At 46.4% G+C, this 17,844-nt stretch overlaps 8 protein-coding genes across 8 annotated transcripts; 4 read left to right on the top strand and 4 right to left on the bottom strand.

Annotated features, from left to right (window-relative positions):
- Positions 1 to 3: 3 nt before the first annotated feature.
- On the bottom strand, positions 4 to 1,615 carry TREMEDRAFT_59233 (uncharacterized protein; the record flags this gene model as incomplete). Its single annotated transcript, XM_007001515.1, has 3 exons — positions 4 to 676; positions 863 to 1,128; positions 1,307 to 1,615. 3 exons carry the CDS (start codon positions 1,613 to 1,615, stop codon positions 4 to 6), a joined length of 1,248 nt encoding a protein of 415 aa, XP_007001577.1.
- Positions 1,616 to 2,685: 1,070 nt separating this feature from the next.
- TREMEDRAFT_59232 (uncharacterized protein) lies at positions 2,686 to 5,274 on the top strand (the record flags this gene model as incomplete). The annotated part of the gene is made up of 8 exons (XM_007001514.1): positions 2,686 to 2,764; positions 2,815 to 2,852; positions 2,901 to 2,991; positions 3,037 to 3,150; positions 3,273 to 3,766; positions 4,049 to 4,439; positions 4,619 to 4,791; positions 5,095 to 5,274. The coding sequence occupies 8 exons, from the start codon at positions 2,686 to 2,688 to the stop codon at positions 5,272 to 5,274; spliced, it is 1,560 nt and encodes a 519-aa protein (XP_007001576.1).
- A 554-nt stretch (positions 5,275 to 5,828) lies between these two features.
- TREMEDRAFT_19145 (uncharacterized protein) lies at positions 5,829 to 6,621 on the bottom strand (the record flags this gene model as incomplete). The annotated part of the gene is made up of 3 exons (XM_007000373.1): positions 5,829 to 5,953; positions 6,185 to 6,411; positions 6,518 to 6,621. Coding segments are annotated over 3 exons (456 nt in total), but the record flags the coding sequence as incomplete, so codon positions are not given.
- A 279-nt stretch (positions 6,622 to 6,900) lies between these two features.
- Positions 6,901 to 7,559, bottom strand: TREMEDRAFT_25562 (uncharacterized protein; the record flags this gene model as incomplete). Its single annotated transcript, XM_007000581.1, has 3 exons — positions 6,901 to 6,990; positions 7,035 to 7,106; positions 7,269 to 7,559. The coding sequence occupies 3 exons, from the start codon at positions 7,557 to 7,559 to the stop codon at positions 6,901 to 6,903; spliced, it is 453 nt and encodes a 150-aa protein (XP_007000643.1).
- A 43-nt stretch (positions 7,560 to 7,602) lies between these two features.
- On the bottom strand, positions 7,603 to 10,495 carry TREMEDRAFT_72972 (uncharacterized protein; the record flags this gene model as incomplete). The annotated part of the gene is made up of 11 exons (XM_007002122.1): positions 7,603 to 8,333; positions 8,516 to 8,545; positions 8,648 to 8,900; positions 8,939 to 9,123; positions 9,226 to 9,318; positions 9,495 to 9,621; positions 9,666 to 9,738; positions 9,780 to 9,853; positions 9,899 to 10,129; positions 10,180 to 10,308; positions 10,408 to 10,495. 11 exons carry the CDS (start codon positions 10,493 to 10,495, stop codon positions 8,174 to 8,176), a joined length of 1,443 nt encoding a protein of 480 aa, XP_007002184.1. The 3' UTR covers positions 7,603 to 8,173.
- Positions 10,496 to 10,765: 270 nt separating this feature from the next.
- Positions 10,766 to 12,429, top strand: TREMEDRAFT_59229 (uncharacterized protein; the record flags this gene model as incomplete). Its single annotated transcript, XM_007001513.1, has 7 exons — positions 10,766 to 10,916; positions 10,960 to 11,077; positions 11,138 to 11,308; positions 11,355 to 11,632; positions 11,679 to 11,751; positions 11,799 to 11,981; positions 12,030 to 12,429. The coding sequence occupies 7 exons, from the start codon at positions 10,766 to 10,768 to the stop codon at positions 12,427 to 12,429; spliced, it is 1,374 nt and encodes a 457-aa protein (XP_007001575.1).
- A 359-nt stretch (positions 12,430 to 12,788) lies between these two features.
- TREMEDRAFT_59228 (uncharacterized protein) lies at positions 12,789 to 15,128 on the top strand (the record flags this gene model as incomplete). Its single annotated transcript, XM_007001512.1, has 10 exons — positions 12,789 to 12,843; positions 12,893 to 13,093; positions 13,140 to 13,305; positions 13,481 to 13,541; positions 13,583 to 13,838; positions 13,883 to 14,061; positions 14,115 to 14,589; positions 14,634 to 14,715; positions 14,758 to 15,001; positions 15,045 to 15,128. 10 exons carry the CDS (start codon positions 12,789 to 12,791, stop codon positions 15,126 to 15,128), a joined length of 1,803 nt encoding a protein of 600 aa, XP_007001574.1.
- Positions 15,129 to 15,801: 673 nt separating this feature from the next.
- On the top strand, positions 15,802 to 17,814 carry TREMEDRAFT_59227 (uncharacterized protein; the record flags this gene model as incomplete). The annotated part of the gene is made up of 4 exons (XM_007001511.1): positions 15,802 to 16,017; positions 16,330 to 17,050; positions 17,123 to 17,404; positions 17,711 to 17,814. 4 exons carry the CDS (start codon positions 15,802 to 15,804, stop codon positions 17,812 to 17,814), a joined length of 1,323 nt encoding a protein of 440 aa, XP_007001573.1.
- Positions 17,815 to 17,844: the final 30 nt, after the last annotated feature.

Raw genomic sequence — 17,844 nt, 5'->3', positions numbered from 1 at the left:
TTTTCATTCCGCGTCCAAAGGACAAATAGGAGGAACATCATGGACTTGTACACCTCCTCTCTTCTTCTCCTTACTATCAGGATGTACCAACCTCCAACCTCCTTCCTGTTCCGGTGTAGCTAACCAAAGTCTCATCAAATGTCTCCTAATACGAGGTTTCCCTTCTTCATCGACAGATCCAACAGGCCAATCTTTATAAGCGGTACGATCATGTACAACATGAGTATTCGACACTAATTGAATATCACCCGGTTGAAGTACCATATGAAGACATAAACGATTTGCCGTTTCTTCCAGAACTTTAAGAGCTTCGAGTTGTTCAGGTGATAAAGGTGGAATGACGGCATTGGGACCTGAATTGAACCTAGCGAGAGAAGTTATATTATTGGGATCGTACCTCGCATAAACCCTACGTTCGGATTTAGGATCATCTGGATTAGGAGCTTCGAGATAAAAGACTGAAGAACGGAAATATGGTTCTTCTCCTTCGGATACTTCGCCTTTACGATCGAAATACCAAATAGGACTGACGAGAAGTTTGACAATGTCTGGTCGTTCGGCTTGTAGGACGTTGTACATGTTATGAGTTGAAGCGATGTGAGATTCACCTCCTTCGAGAGCTCGAGCCATACAGAGTAGTCCTACTAGGTCGGTACCGTCCGTATGGAAGAATTGTCTGATGGTCAGGAGTTTTTTTCTTCCAACTAGAGGGCCTCCCAGTAGCTAGCTATATCTCAATAGATACGACAACTTTTGCACAAAGTTAATAGATGAATCCATTGACCGTAAAGAAAGGGTTTACAAATGGGAGGTATTTGAGAAGATGAAATAAGGACATAGAGTTAAAGACGACAAAACTCACTTGTCCGCGGTTCGATAAATCCTAACTCGATCTTTGGCAGTGGGATCTTCTCCAAGATCCTTGACGTGTCCCAAGACATGTCCACGCGAATTTTGACTGGTAAAATATCCAAAGTATGTACCGAGACCCATGTACGCGACGGCAGATTTATGATTCCCCCATTCTCGTACGGGTACATTACGGAAAAGCACAAAACCGCGACCGTCTAGAATCTCTTTACGGAGTTCTTTGAAGTATGGGCCTAGAATGGGAAGAGGGAAAAGTTCCTATTGGTCAGCTTGTATCCCGTCATCCTTGCATTTGTATATCAGAATGATAACCGTTTTATGTCTCCACACCTGGATATATTTTCTACAGTTGATAAGACAGATATATTTTCTACAGTTGATAAGACAAGTATGCAAGAAAGAAGAGGGGAGGTTAAGGATTAGGAAGACAACCAACCTGTTTCATACCGGTCAACGGCATACCACTCGCCATGAACTTATCCGCCGCTTCTCCCAACTCCTTAATCTCCTCAGGAGTGAAAGGCTTCGTCCATTTCTCAGGCGAGTTTTGATAATCTTCCGCTTTCCAGAGAGTTGGTCCAGAGACCGACTTGGGCCATTCTTCGTAAGGCGGGATAAGTTCGTATATCCCTGGATGTTGACCAGAAGTCTTGAGACCATCTGGGAAGAGGTTCCAATCGAGGGCAGACAGATCGGAAGTCTTATAAGGGGTAGCGTTGAGCTCGGGGATAGCGACAGGGCTCATGTTGATAACGTTGGGAATGATATGATGAATTCAACTTCTGGATGGTTTGGCGAAGAGTTTGTTGAGGAGACGTTGTGGGAGGTATGAAGGACATGGGTGGGCGTTTATAAGTCTTCAGCTGGGTGATGAGGATGGCGAGTCCATCGGAATAAGACACAAAGTACATCGAATTTTTGGACGGTACATCGAATTTTGAGGAACTAGTATTTTGATGTCAACCAGTTCTTCGTAATTTCGTTGATCCGTCCCTAAATCGTCCTTCCCCTCAGGCCTCAGGTCCTAGACTTCAACCTCAACCATTCATGTCCTGACCAGCCCCCTTCGTCATTCCGCTCCAAAAGTAGCTCTCCGTCCGTTTGCCAAGCCCGCCTTTGCGCCTTTGACAGCGGTCGAACATTCGAAAGAACCGGAGGAACGCCGACGCGGTTAACCTCTCCCGGAAGACAAAGTCTTGAGGAAAGGAGAGAGGAAGCCGAATTGCATTCTTGTAATTAACCCTCTTCCCCAGACTTCCGGACCGGGGCGCCGAGAGAGGTTCAGAGAAGATGCCCATGGGGCCTAAGGGAATATCGGGACCCCACTTAAAGTTAAAGACCAACAAATCGTCATTTCCGAAGACTTTTTTCGGATTGACGTTTCATCAAACCCGGTTTATCGGAATAAATCTGTGCCTGTTTACATGCCTTCAAAGTTTGACCAGTTTTTATCGGACTTGAAGTGTGTGACTTTCAATCGTAAACACATCTATTGGCAATTTCATAAATCCGAAGCGAGTAGTATGTCAGCTATACGCCCTTGGGCATGTGCCTCGGTCCGCCGACGCCCTTTGACCGATCACTTGACGCCCATAGGTGGAGGTTTGAGGAGGGAGGGGGGGAAAGTACGAACGGTGACATTTGTCTTTGGAAAGATTCCTCGGAATTCTTGAAATCTCATTGTGTATACAAGAAGCTTGGGGATGAGTTGGATAATTCATCGATTCTCTCATCCCCTTTGTGTTATACTTACCACTTTCTTCTTCTTGATTTGCGGATTTAATAACGAGAACGTGAAGAACGACCAAGGACAAGATGAAAGGTAAAGGTAAATGGCATGGTGTAACGCCATACATGTTCTTCTGTTGTTGTGTATTTGCATGTGGTAACATCTGTGAGTCTATTCGGGTTTATCTGCTATACAAGGTCAGAACTGACTTGAAGTGTATGGATTGGACGTTTCGAGTTTTGGTGCTATTCAGGTTTGTCTACATCTGTTTCATTGGAGATAGTAAAACTGAACAGAATAGACCTTACCTTCTTGGCTTCGTCAGTTTGGTGAACTTCAACCGAATGGTACATACATCCTACAGACACGTCGTCAATCTATCATGAATGGAGGTAAGTTGGTTTCACTCAGTATCACGATATGTAATTCATCTACAGTTGTTTGGCCTGGGAAAATCACTGGCGTTCTCTTATTCGATCCTATACTCAATCGACTAGGATACAAACGAACCGCAATTCTCGTGGCTTGTATACAAAGTCTAGCCTTGATAAGTACGTCTATCCTCTTTCCTCTATCCTATACCTGACACTCTCGCACATCTTAAACATTCATGTGCACATACCCTGATTACACCGCCCAAGGCTCCCAACCTTGATATCAAGCTGACCTTCAGTCGAACTCACAGCAAAAGATTGGAGACAATACTGCGTCGGTCGTGTATTCGCTTATCTCGGAGTTGGAATAGTAGAAAACATTGTACCAGCTTATCACGCCGAACTCGCACCAGCCGAAATCAGAGGTTTCTTCGCAGGATCAATTCAAGTTCTCGTACATATCGGTGCCATCTGGGCTTCATCAGTTACAAAAGCTTACGCTACCGAACCAGGTAATATCGGATGGTTGGTTCCGACCGCTCAACAATTAATTCCAGGAGTTCTCTTGATGATCTTCGTTCCTCTTACCGTTGAATCACCTCGTTGGTTATTATTACACAAGAAAGAAGATAGAGCTTTGAAGAATTTGAATAGGATCAGACCTAAAAAGGATGTAGATTCAGGTTTGACAATGTTGGAGATTGATGCTCTTGAACAAGCCAATTTCGAGTCGAGGGCGAATGAATCTAGATGGATCGAACTTTTTCAAGGGACTTATCGAAGACGTGCCGTGGTGAGTTATCTTCACATTACGTCGGGCTATCCTAATACAATTTCTTGTGCTTCTCTCCAAACAAGCTGATTTTCGCTTTTGCCATATAACATCTCTCTTTCCTCTTTCTCCAATGACTCCATGTATCTATCCCGTAACAAGAAAAGAAATCCCAATCTTGTCAGGTACCCCACGCAGATCAGAAAACAGCGGACGACTGTCTCGTTCATGAGATTTGGCAAAGTCAGACAGTCAGAAATTCAATAATTTTACGGGATATCAAAAATGAACCCTGACACCCAGATCACAGCAGTAACATTTTTCCTCAACGAAGTAACCGGACAACAGTACACGAACGCTTTCGGTCCAACATTCTACAAATCCATCGGTTTAGGAGCTAAAACATTCACTTACAATATCCTAGTCACATTAGCAGGTTTCGTAGCTTGTGTCATTGCTATTTTCTCAAACGATCGTATAGGTCGTGTTCCACTCGTCGTCCTTTCTTGTGGTCTATGTATCATCTTCACCTGTCTCGTTGGATCTTTAGGAGCTATCAAAAGTCCTACTACCACACAACAGAATACGGTCATAGCTTCTATTATTTTGATAAATTTCTCAGCCAAAATTGGCGTTTCGAGTCAATGTTATACTATTGGTGCGGAGTTAGGTGGAACTAGGATGAGAAAAAAGAGTGAGTTTTCTTCTTGAAATATACATCACACCGTTTTGTCAATTTCATTCCACCCCACAATCTGGCCCATACCTGCCAGTTGACGACTCGTCCCATGAAATATCAAAATCTACTAGTCGTTGTCTGTTTTATAAGATGTGCAGCTTGATGAAATTCAGTGTCAAAGCTGACATTCATAGTGATGGCAGTCGGTACTGCAGTAGATGTCATAGCTGCGTTCTTGGTAACTTTCTGTACACCTTATATCCAGAATGCTTCCGGAGCGAATCTAGGTGCTAGGACAGCTTATATTTGGATGGGTTTCGCTATTTTAGGTTTATGTTATTTCCCTTTTTTCCTTCCTGAACTTAAGGTGAGTCGAATATTACTACCTCTCGATTTTCTCATATCTTTTGTTCCGAATTCGAATTCCCATTAGTCTTACTCTACTCTACTCATCTCCTCATTATATTCTTGTCCACTAGTCCACAACTTCCAATCCGCAACCTGATTTCCCATCTCGTATTTCCCCTTTTGTCTGTCTACAATTTGTTCTCATCACATCCTTCATCATCCATCCCCATCTCTCTACTTATAAAATTCAGTGAGACCTACAGAATCTCCCTAAATTCCAAGACGATATAGTATGAACAGTGAAACAAGTCTGACATAATAGGGTCGATCTCTGGAAGAAGTAGACGATCTATTCGAACAACGTCTATGGGCATGGCAATTCCGACACGCTACAACATCCGGTGTGGGAGCTAGGATCCATCGATTGGAACAAGGTGTGATAGAAGGTAAAGAAGAGTTTCATTCGGAACATGTTGAGAATGTCGAGTCGGATAAAGTTTGACCTTACGTAGTAAGGAAAACAAGTTTGCTGGGTAATAAAAAATGAGTAAGGGAGTTTTGATTGTTTTTGAGGCGTTTTAGGTATGTAGGATCTATGAAGGATTTTGTCAGTATCTTGCGTCTCTCAACCAAATCAACGAAAAGACAAGTGTAACGTCGACTTTACTTATTCCTGATCGTCTACGCTTCAATAGAGGAGCTTGATCCTGAGTACTTGAGGGCTACTGACGTGTCTCATGAAGTTGATAAGAAGCAGAGTGAGTAAGATGGTCACACGACTCTCACACCTCATGGGCAAGAAAGGTCGTGGGAACATCGAATGAGGATTCGGAACACTGTCAAAACTTGCATCGAAACATACTTCTTTTCTTTCACCACTAAAATGTCCTTTCTCTTACTTGAATTGTCCTTAATGTCTGATAAACAGCATTGCCCTAATTGTTCAAATGAATTATGAAATTGTCCGTTTTGTGCCACTTTCCTTTACTATTTACACTTGCACCATACCTTGTCCTGAACCATTGGCCGTTGGACGGTGAGACGAATAGCTTATTTAAGCTGGTAGAAGATTTGTTGAGGGTCGTTGTTGGTGCTACATTCCCAAGTTTGAAGATCACCGACGGAGTTGTAAGGTTTCTGAGTTCCGGGTTGAGAACCGGAAACCACATCGAGGCATTGATCTGAAATTAGCAGAAGTTCCACATTGTCAAACATTATCCCCGAGGATTATGGGCATGGCCTAATTGCACGGGACCGAAGAGACACGCAAGGACAAAGCGGTTCGATGACCTGATGTCGGGAGAAGGGTGTGATGGAGGAGGGAGGTGCGAGTGTTCTGCAGAGTGACTGAAAGGTCATGGGTTATAGTCAGAGCAGGGAGGGGAAGGGGAAAAGGAGGCAATCACCTCCACACCCACTGTTAGGAAGAGATAAAACGTTCGCCGTCTGGAAGTTCCAAGTTTGTTGCAAGAGACCGTCGTAACAAGTCCATACTTTGAGGGACGCGGCGTTACCGGGGTTGTCACCAGCGTCAAGACAGAGGTTCTGACCGTGAAGTTTGATGAGACCAGTCTGTCCGACGGTGTAGTCCCAGAGCTGGTTCTTTACGAATTGATCATTGTTGGCAAAACAGTAAGAGCTAATCATCAGCTATTACCCCTTTTGTTGATTGTTCATGTGATAGAGAAGTTGGTAATCGTGGTTACAAAGAACGGAAAAGAACAGTGAAGAGTGAACAAACTCACAGCTCGACAGCACTACCAATACCAGCGTAACCATTCTGTACAGTCACACAGAGATCCGAACGACCATTAGGGTGAATCCTCTTTCCTTTGTTGGTGGGGTCTTTGTATACCTTTCCCGCAGGGATGTTGGGAAGCACACCAGTGGGTTGAGGTCCAGATGAAGACGAAGAGGCCGAGGCCGAATGCGAAGCGGACGATGAGGAGGAGTGAGAAGTAGAAGATGAAGATGAAGATGAGGAGGAGTGTGAAGTAGAAGATGAAGATGAAGACGAAGACGAACTTGAGGGACCACTAGGATTTTTGTTATAGAAGACTGTACGTAAGCTCAACGTCAAGTTTTGCATAAACCTTATTCATTCTGTGAAGTTGTTGTATTTCAGGAATCACTCACTCTGATTGGTGTTACCCGTGGTACATTCGTACGTCTGAATCTTGTTTCCTTGATCACCTTCGTCTAGACACTGAGTACCACCCTGAGTGGTCAAACAGTATTACGACAACAGAAGTACGTACTTACCGTAATGGCAATGCGCTGGTCTCCGGTGTAAAACCATGTCTGTTGGTACAACCCGGGATACGAAGTCCACACCTGACACTGTCAGCTGTCTGCTTCATGATCGAGCAACTCTTTCCTTTCGATCGATGCAGATCTTTTTGATCGCTATCAGGTCCCAGAGAAATTTTCATGGGATTAAAGAGAGACAGAATGGGAAGGGAATGCCGGAACCGAGGACGGAAAAAAGTTGCTTACCTTTAGAGCCCCGTTGTTACCGGGGTTGGAACCAGCGTCGAGGGCAAAGTTCGTACCGCTAAGGACAAGACTTCCCGAACCTGGGCTGATATCCCAAGTACTTGCCTGGCTACAGGGTATACTGACGACGGCAGTCCCATCGCCGACCTGATTCTTGGCGACGGCCTTACTACCTCCTTGCACAGAGATACAAAGGTTGTCCCTTCCGGCATAGACGAGTTGGTTTGTCGCACGTTTGACGATAGGGTTAGCCGAAGCTAAGAGTGGGAGAACAAGTAGTAGAGCGAGCATGATTATTGACTAGAGATGAAGTGTCCGAGTGAGGAGTCTTTTTGGTCTTATTGAATGAAAAGTCAGAAGAAGTTGGAAGAAGGGATGGACGTAAGGGGTGTCCGGGTCAGTTTATATCCTCCAACGAACTCCTTGAGACCCCCATGTCAGTGGACGGACAGTCGTTAACGGTTCAGCGGCCAGCGGGTGTATTCCCTTCTGACAGGTGAGAGAACAGAGTGGAACAACCACTCGGGTATGTGGGAAACAAACGTTTACACAGCCACCCTTTGCCAAGCCACCATTTTAGAACCCGGTCAAAGTCTCACCATGTCTACTGGCTATGCGTTACGCTACACCTGTCCGTGGGTGTAACATGCAAGGAAGGACACGGAGGTCAGAGGGGCGCGTTTGAGTACTGTCTCAATTGATGACGTTGGGGGGGTGTACCTTTTGTGGGGAGTTCATTTGTGGGGGCCCGCGCGGTCCTGTCCAGGGGCGATGTACGTAGACTTGTTGTCCGTGTCAATCGGGACCTCTTGTGGAGCTGACGACTTCGATTCCAAGGCCCAGGGTACAGAACAGAAGAATGAAAACCTTGTCACGGAGACTTCGGTCGATGTATCCTTCGTCGACTACACCCTCTGCAGGTGGTTGAAGCTGTGGGGCTCCGGAGGCGGTGCAGAAGGGAGAAAGGCACCGGCTGTCGGCTTGATCCTTTGAGCCGGAGTGACAACGGCCAACGGGATGTTGAGGACGGCGTACTTCGAGATCGAAACCTCATGTTTGACTTGACTGAGCCTTCACCGTCAGCTGTCAGGCCGTCAGGACATCCCATAGCTCATGCGGCCTGCGAGCAACAGATCGGTACAACGGACCGATCTAGCCGAATGAGTTAAATGCTGCACTGCCCATCAGTTTTTACGGCAAAGGTCGGGATCTTTAGGCGTACGTGCGCCTCGATCCAAAACACTCACTAACCAGTTCCATATTTGTTCCCATGTGGACTACGAATCTTCGTCCTGCTGCTTCTCATCCTCTTCCTCGTCCATTCGTTTCAGCCTAGAGGGATGATCAGTTTGTAATTGTGGCGGTGGAGAAACACTGACCGAGCTTCTACTACGGACCTAAACAATCCGACTTCTTCCATAGGTCTAGACAGCGGTGACAAACCTTGCTTCGTATGGTGTGGTGAATCCGACAAACAGAGTGACCATTCTGTACCGCCATCTTTGTGAGGAAAGAGACGGATGATCTCCATTCCCGGTCGCTGAGAGTCAAGCTGAAAAATCGGTTCGTTCATCAAGGCGGGGCAGATGCTCTCTGAACGAAAGTCTGTAGAGGGAAGACGGATGACGGCCCCTATTTGTCAGCGAGAAAGCTTCAGGGGTGTTACTAACCTGGGTACAAGTGTCGCCTAAGACGTTGAACATGCGGACTTTGATCTTGGATGAAAGCTATGGCCAGACGGAGAGATGAAGGGGTTGGGCGGAGAGCGTAGAATACAATTCTCGACGGTGACTGAGGTTGCTGAGAGATGTCAAAATGTGGTAAAGGTGAGAATGTGTGACCAGGGTAGTAGAACCTACTTATCTCAGCGCTCTCACTTTGACTCACGACGAAATCTGATGAATCGTGGACGAAGCGATGTACTATGAGACCGATTGACTAAGCGATTCTAACTCACAGCTCTGAGAACAAACCATGCATCTGATCAACAGATGTTGGCCCGTCAATCATGATAGCTCCTCTATAGATGCCAGATATTGAGCGAGGGATACTGAAAGAAAGTGAGACGAATGGTGGAGAAGGAATGAGTGGAAGAAGAGGTCTGTGCGTCGATGACGTTGGACCGAATATGTGTACGTCTCACTCTCATATCTCCCCCCTCCTCTCAGCTATCTCCTACATCTCCTAGATTAACTTTCACGGCGAATACATCTTTGTCTCCCTCACTGTCTTTCCGCTCCTTTCCGCCACGTGAGACCAGAAGGGGAGATGACACAGTCCAAACTGGCATCCATTTCTGTCGTGGGGACCTCTTCTCCCGGAGGTAAGATTTGCGGTGTTAAAGCAAGGCCGACTTTTTGTCAGTTGTTAACTTTCACATCATACAGTGTAGCTAACCTAGAAGAGGGGATGGTCTGGTGTTGGTATATCGACGAATGTAGCGATCATAATATCCTTTCCCTCTTCCCAACTGATCCGTCATCGTATGTCAAGTCTAAGAAAAAATCTTACTCTATTGCATGAATGGTCAAAAGCGACACCTGGTAAAAGTATCACGTCCAAATCAGGTGCGTCAAGATTCAAAGCTGTTGGTCAATCTAGTTGAAAAACGGTGAAAAAAAGGGACATACCATCTTGTCTCCTCGGCTGTGACGGATCATCTCCCCTATGCACTCCAGGATCCAAGATACCCCATTTGTCCAATGGACATGCAGCTTGGTCTTCCTTGGAATAAAGTCTGAGGAAATGCATATCGGCAGCATCGATGGTGTTCTCTACTGAAGCGGAAGGAGCGTGGAATGTCGATTGATCGATTGGATCAGCGGGGGTGGGGGGGAGATAGGGCACAAACAGGCTCTGTCCTAATCGGGTCATGGATCAGCCGATGCGGAGTAGAAAATGTAGGACATACCGTGAGAAAGAAGATCATCTACAATGAGAGGTGTACGAAGTTCGGCATGAGCCATGGATAGGTAACATCCCACGGTCTTGGCATCACGGTAGAAAGGTTGTTGTGAGAGTATACGGAACACCGTCTGGGCTGTATGTCAGTATGCACAGGGCAAGGGCAAGCGAGGCAGAAGGCAAGGACTCAGAAAGGGGGAGAGAGGGGGTTGTAGATCTGATAACGAATACAAACATTGCTCCTCCACTCGCACATCTGACATTGATCGCAAAGTCCGAAGCATGCTCTTTCTCAAACCCGATTTGAGCGCAAAGGCCGACATGCTGTCACTCTCTTGTCCCATCTGCAACCAGACTCCCGATTCAGCTTGCCTGGGAGGAGATCGATCAGACAGACAAGACTAGTGAGCAGAAGATGAGACATCATGCATGTGAATGAGAAGATTTGTCACCTGCATCTGCATAAAGTGGGGGGAAAGATGAGATGATACCGTGGACGGGAAGTCCCAGGTTGAATTTGTGGCGCTGCATCCGCCGCATCACACTCAGTTTAACTTACCTCAATTTCCTTCACTCACCTGCCACACCATACCATGGAGAGACCAAAGCAAGGTTTCAACCATGCAGAAGACTTGGAAGCAGAACATGACCCCACATTCCCGATTGATATTGAGACACTGCTACCTCTCTTGCATAGTGTCTATGCCCCAAATCCCAAGGGCAAGAATGGCAAGCCGGCTTCTCGTACGTTCAATGAACAGCAGAGAAAAGCGTGCTGATGTTCTAGCAGCTTATTCCGATCAGCTACGCAAGGCCATGGAGCAGTACTATCAAGAGGGCATGACAAGCTGGCGGTCAGTGAACGAACGCCTCAAGCAAGAGTATGGCAAGGACATGAGTTTTGGGTGAGTCATCTGTCACCCCCATTATGTGATGTTTGCTCATGCCTTCAGCTCTCGCTCCAGCTTTTTCCGTGCAACAAAAGCATTTGGGCTTGGTACTTCACGAAAAAACCTTCTATCTACCCAAGAGGTGGCACAGGTCATGCAAGAAGAACTTGATCAGGATATCAATAATGTTGTTGGAAAACGGGCCATGAAACATCGCCTTTCCCTTCGTGGATTTCTTATTCCACGGTCAGTCTTCGATGACAGAAGTGCAGGACAATGCTGACAACCCCAGAGATCTGGTTTACAAGGCAATGAAAGAGTATGCACCAGAGGGCGTGAAATCTCGTCGACCAGGTACCAAGAAAATCCAACGATTCCCAATCATCTCCGTTGGACCCAATGAACAATGGTCTATTGATGGTCATGACAAATTGTCCTCATATGGAATTGGGATCTATGGGATAAGAGATGTTTACTCTGGACGTCTATTACTCTTGAAAGCAATGCCCTCTAATCGTCGGAGTACAGATGTGCACAGCATGTTCCTTGATACCATTGTCAAACTCGGAGGTCAGTGATCATGAACAGGTATGAGCATGTCACTGATGGCTCACAGGATTCCCTCTACAGATTGCAAGTGATCGTGGTTCAGAGATTGGGGAGGTAATAGCCTCACAAATTGCCTTTCGGTATGTTTCTCCTTCTCATACACATGGCAGCGTTGCTTATCAACCAGAAAAACATATTCTCCCATTGCTCTTGAAGATGTCTTCCCATACAAACTCCTGAAAAGCACTCACAACATCACAATTGAACGATCTTGGAGAAATGTAAGAGAGAATGTAGTGGACCAGGTCAAGATTGCCCTCCATTCCGCATATAACTCTGACATGATCCATGATGGGGATCCCGTTCACCAGTATGTGACACATTATTTCTTATAAGAAATCAGTTAATTGACGGCTAGAACATTACTGAATTGGCTTGTCCCTCCTGTTGTTCAGCGGCTACTTGACCAATTCCTTGTCATCTTCAACTCATATCCCGTGAGATATCAGAAAGAGAAGGTTAACCCCTCTGGAGCTTCCAGAAATGATATCTATTTCAATCCTCAACGTTGGGGAGGAAGAGACTGTCTACAACACTTTCCTGAATTATCACTCATTGAAGACTTTCAACGGCACGTTCAAGACCACGCACAGCTGAAATGGGTCTCAGAGCAGATCCACCAAATCTGTCTGGAGATTGCCATTTGCTTGGGACATGCATACCCACCCTCAAACTGGGAGGCTGCCTGGGCAATGTTCAAAGATATTGAACCCAGGGCTCGTGATGAGCTTCAGCAGCTTTGGCTCACTGATGCATAGAACTTGTTTGCCACACTCCATAACTCCGCCTGGATCTTCCACAAGCCACTCGAAACTCTCTTTGAACAAACAATACTGCTTCATTCTCTATATCAACGCACTCTCTATCCAACCACATATCAGATGCCTTTTACTTGCCGTGACTGTCATAAGTCCTTCCTGAAGGACTGCCTACAGCTAAAGGCATGTCCACGCTGCCGCAAAATTGAGCAGGTGAGCACCAATCCAACGGACAGAGATGAGTCAATTGAGTATTACAAAGTAAGTGTCTTTGAAATGACATGAGTAAATTCTAAAGATGCTAGTCACGTCCTCAATGCTCTGCTTGTGGACACTTTGGAGTGCAGTGCTTCTCAAACATGCCACTTGAAGAGAATACCAATGTCAAGCTGTGTAACAAATGTCGACGCGATAGTAAGTGGCTGAATAACAAAGTCTGTAAAGCAGTTGACTGATCTTACAGATGATGCTGAGGCTCTAGCGGTCAATCGTCAAGTTGCTCAAGCAGAGCTTCAAGGAGCCTCATTTCGTCAAGCCACTTCCATGGTTCAGCAGGGCATTGCCTCTAGTGCATGGTTGCTGGACGAGAGGTCACAGAAAAAGGTGGCTCTCAAGGCAGGCCTCAACTCCAGGGGCCCTGCAATGCAAGTGCGGATCATGCTCAGTGAGCGTTTTACTCTCCTCAATGTGAGATTCTGACCATATTCTAGTGTGTGCAGGGAAGCTACAGGACTGGAAAGATTCTGTCTTTGACCGGGGATTTCTGGGGAAATGGAAAGAATCATTGGCATCTAACGTGGAAGAGGCTCGGGTGATAGGTCAAGAGATGTGGGCCCGAGGCTTGGGAGAGGCAGAGTTTGGGCGTACATTCAACCAGTCAGTACTTCCTCTGTGCTTCACCTTTGCCTCCTGCTGACTTAAGATGCTCTCCGCAACCTGCCTTGCCCAACCAGAAGAATGAGCCGATTGCTTTGTCCCAGGAGTTCCTTCCCATCAGTTTACACGAGTTCTTCACTACATACTGTAAACAAAATCGACTCTATCTCACCAGGAAGGATACAGAGCAGACTGGCTTCATACGCGTGTTTTGGATACTAAGTGTTGATGATTTGGTAGGTTTCATTGATAAGTAAACAAATGTTGATCCATACAGACCAACTTCAAGCTGCCAGAGCCGGCCTTGCTTGTAGATGAAACAACCAACTCTTCTGATATGACAAACTCTCGAATGTCACGACGTGTTGCTCCATATTCCCGAATTGTGGCTTCTACTCATCCAAGAACAAGTAGTAGCCACACCTCAATTGATTCAATCAATCAAAGCAAAAGTACTACATCTCTCACAGGAGCAACTTTGTTTGCTAGCTTTCGTGCTTCAAGTCTTGCTGTTCAGAATAAGGAGACCATGAGTGAGTGAGATACTCCTTGTTACTATATGGAGACTGATATCTAGGCCGCATGGCACTCGGAGTTTCTCAATCACATCGCTTTGTCTTCAAACAAGTCGAATTTGTGAAAACAGACTTCCACCACAAGAAGGATGGCTCATTTTTTGGCATACAAAGCTCTCTACTAGCTGGTCTATTGGCAAGCAAGCCATTTGCTGCCGGTAGCCACAAACAGGCATTTGAAGTGAGCCAAGTCAAATCATTGCTCATCATAGGTTGCTAAAGCTTACGCTATAGTTCCGATATAACGAGGTTGACCTTGTGGCCAAGAGACACTTCCGTTTTGACCACAAGGAGTTATCTTTGGCAACTATGTCAAAGTCTACCAATCACCAACTCCTTGAAATGGAGTGCAAGAAGGCCATCTTAGTTGCCTCTTATCTAAAGGCGTTTTCAGAAGAGTTGTCAAAAGTTTACGATAAACTGGATCTTCCCAACCTCATTTACACACCCTGCTTTCTTGCAACTTTGTCGTCTACTGAGGAGGAAACCTACATGGTGGAGCCCGATCTGCGACCTCTGGGCAAGTACATCAAGATCAACAACACAGACGAGTTTGCCATGCCTGATGAGGAAGAAATTGAAATAGAAGATCAACGTCTCTATCGATTCATGCACGCATTCATTCATTTTGTGTTCCATCGATCAATGGCAGGGTTGAAAACTAGTGAGGCTAGAGAGGAGGCTATGATTGTTATTGCCGACATTCAAGGTAAGTTTGTTTGTAAGACATTTGCAGTGCTAAAGTATGAACAGGGTTTCGTAAAAAGGCATCAGTATCCAGAAGGGGGCCCGTCGATCATGGAGAGTTCCACTTGTTTGATTTGGTTACTCACACGTGAGTAACAAGCTTTGTTTTGCTTCTATGTCTCACCAACAGGGCACGGGGAGACTCAAGTATGGGTGATGGTGGTGCTGGCATGTTGAACCAGTTCTTGAACCAGCATATCTGCGGGGATGCGTGCAAGGAACTTGGTCTGACAACTGCTCAAGGTCACCAAAAGTCATTCCCTCGTCCCATGAAATTTGTCAGCTATCGTCATCGTCCCTGGTGGATTGTGGAGGCTCAGAAGGAGCATGAAGCCAAGAGCAACAAGGAAGCTGACAGAGGAGCAAGTGCATTTGTAAGTGTCTGCAAGCCATCCGTCGTTGAGCTCATTGAAGCAGGAATCCATCGAAGAAAATGCAGGAACACAAGGGGGAAATAATGGTGAAAAGGAAATAGAGGACACGGAGACATCTTCCTCGTGACGTCCTTACCCCCTGGCGCTCCTTGCTTGAGACCTGTTCTCCACCTCTAACAACATGCTTGTGAATAAAACAATATGAATGGTTCAACTCTGGAAAGTCAGATCCCAGCCGAGGGAAAATCTAATCATAGTCTACTGACGATACCATAGTGTTACTGGTACTGCCACATCTGACCTTCTTGTCGGTACTGCCACGTCTGATTTATAGTCAATACTGCCACGTCTGACCCTTTAGTCGGCGCAAAGAAACCCCCGTGCTCACTATCTCCTTCTCTACCTCTCTGAAAAATTTCTCTTCTAACATCTCTTGATGCTGGACTTGTCCCAGCTGTCTTCCTCATATTTGGCCGGGAACCCTAAGACAGAGTGATCGTGCTCCTTACTGGTATACCCCAATATGACGACCGGACGAAACAAAGCTCGACGACAGGCTCAGCGTTTGTGTCACGAACTACGTCGCGACACCTCGATTACTCCACCAACAATGACCCTCCTTTGGCCATCAAAACCCCATCACGCCTTAACCTCTTTACTCTACACGTAACTCAGGACTTCTGACACCAAGTACGGCGAAGTTAGACGGAGTTAGGCTAAGTAGGAACAATGGGAGCAGAAGTACGGCGAAGTTAGACGGAGTTAGGCTAAGTAGGGACAATGGGAGCAGAAGTGCGGCGATGTTAGGCGGAGTTAGTCTAAGTAGGGACAATGGGAGCAGAAGTACGGCGAAGTTAGACGGAGTTAGTCTAAGTAGGGACAATGGGAGCAGAAGTACGGCGAAGTTAGACGGAGTTAGGCTAAGTAGGGACAATGGGAGCAGAAGTGCGGCGATGTTAGGCGGAGTTAGTCGAAGGAGGAAGAGGATGGCCGAGGGCTCGGGGAAGTTGGACGAAGTGCGTTGAAGTACGTCAAAGCGCGAGAGGGTTGGATGAACGTCTAGGAGGAGTAGATAATATTAGCTGAGAAGATCGCTGAAGTTCTTCAGCGATCCTTGATTGTTGTCAGTAGTGAAAGACATAGAGATAGCTATATACAATCGAGATACATCGCCATCAGTAGAACAAAACCTCAGTTAGAGTAACTACGCCGAAGTACGCCGTAGTTACACTCCTTTCGACGTCTGCGCCCTCCTGGTTGGGTGAGACATCGACTTAGAAGCGTCAAGTTAGCCGAGGTTCGTCGACCGTCGGTCTACTAGAAGATAGTTGTTCGACAGCCGTGACAGTTTGAAACAAAGTACAACCCTTCCGTTTCCTGTGTCAACATGGTTCCGACATGTCATCACATTCCCCTCACTACTCTCTCCACTTGGACTTTCTCGTGAGGTCTTCATTGCAACATTTTTCTCCAAACAACAAGTCCTCTCTCATACGGATCACATCTTCCTCCCCAACCCTCAATACCAACCTGGCAAGCCCAGGTGGGCCGCATTCCGGCTGCACAATGTCGTCACACCAACTCAACAATCAACTCTCTATGAATTGGTCAAACATGTGTGGGATAAGGGTCTCAAGTCTCATACAATTGCGTCTCGAGGTGCAAAATTCCATCAGTGGTGGTTTGGGGTGTGGTGCCGATATGCAAAACACAGTGTCATATCCGCAGATTCTCGACAGAAACGGTCTCAAGAAGCAGTATTAGAGCTTCTCAAGATGTACGATAAGGTATTTGGGGGGAAACCACGCACAATGCTCAATAAACTTGACCCTCCGGTCGCAATTTCAATGGGACACAACCACTGTCGAGTCCGAGACTATCTAGAGTCACTAAAGAATAAACTCATTCCTGCTAGCTTCCGCAAGACAGCAGAGTCGCTTGAAACTACACATTCTACAGCCGCAGCTCTTAGATTGGGAGGAATGGGGATGATGCTCGCAGTATCATGGGGAGAAGGAACAGACTGGCATGTGGATTCCAAAGATTATGGTACGTCTGCTTTTACTTCTCATCTTTTGAGGGAGTCCGCAGATGCTATATTATGTAGTCGCTAATTTGCAGGAAACCATTATACAATCATCTCAGTCCTTGGTTCACCTGCGCTTCTACATCTACCGGAACTTGGCTGTACTATACGTGTGAAGCCTGGCGATGTTGTTGGTTTTCTAGCACATCGATACCTCCACAAGCTAGAACCACTCCGGGATGACTGTGGGGACGGGGGCAGTAATGATGCGGGACAGGAAATGGATGAAAGTGAGATGGACGGACTTGAAATGGACGGAGTTGAGATGGATGGACTTGGAGTGGATGGTTTGGATATGCAGATAGAAAATTGGGATGGTGTGGACTCGGGGGGAGACAGTAGCGAAGAGTACACCAGGGGGAGCAGTCACTCAGACCAAGGGGGGAACAAGGAGGAGGGGGGAAACGAGACAGAGGAAGGGGGGAACGAGACAGAGGAAGGGGGGACCGAAGACACTCGGCAGGTTGTTTTCACTTGCTGGACTGATCTGAATACTCAAAGCAAACTAGCAGGATACTCTCACTTCTATCAGGTGGGACTGAATGGGGTCAAGTGATTAAGACATGCATGTAGAATGCAAGGAAATTTGTATGCATGATGTGGACCATGAATTGAATTGAAAGATCGGAAGGCTCGTTCTTTCCACGATCCAGGATCCGCGATCCGCGACTTAACCTGGGACTTCCCGGCCACCGTAGATGAAGATGAGCGGAATTCTTCGGCGTGATCGAGATCGAACAAAGATCCGACTTTCTCC

Source organism: Tremella mesenterica (genome assembly GCF_000271645.1).
Source record: "Tremella mesenterica DSM 1558 unplaced genomic scaffold TREMEscaffold_1, whole genome shotgun sequence".
NCBI classification, from domain to species: domain Eukaryota; kingdom Fungi; phylum Basidiomycota; class Tremellomycetes; order Tremellales; family Tremellaceae; genus Tremella; species Tremella mesenterica.
The sequence above is the reverse complement of the archived record's forward strand: the minus strand, read 5'-3'. Positions and strand labels throughout refer to the sequence as shown.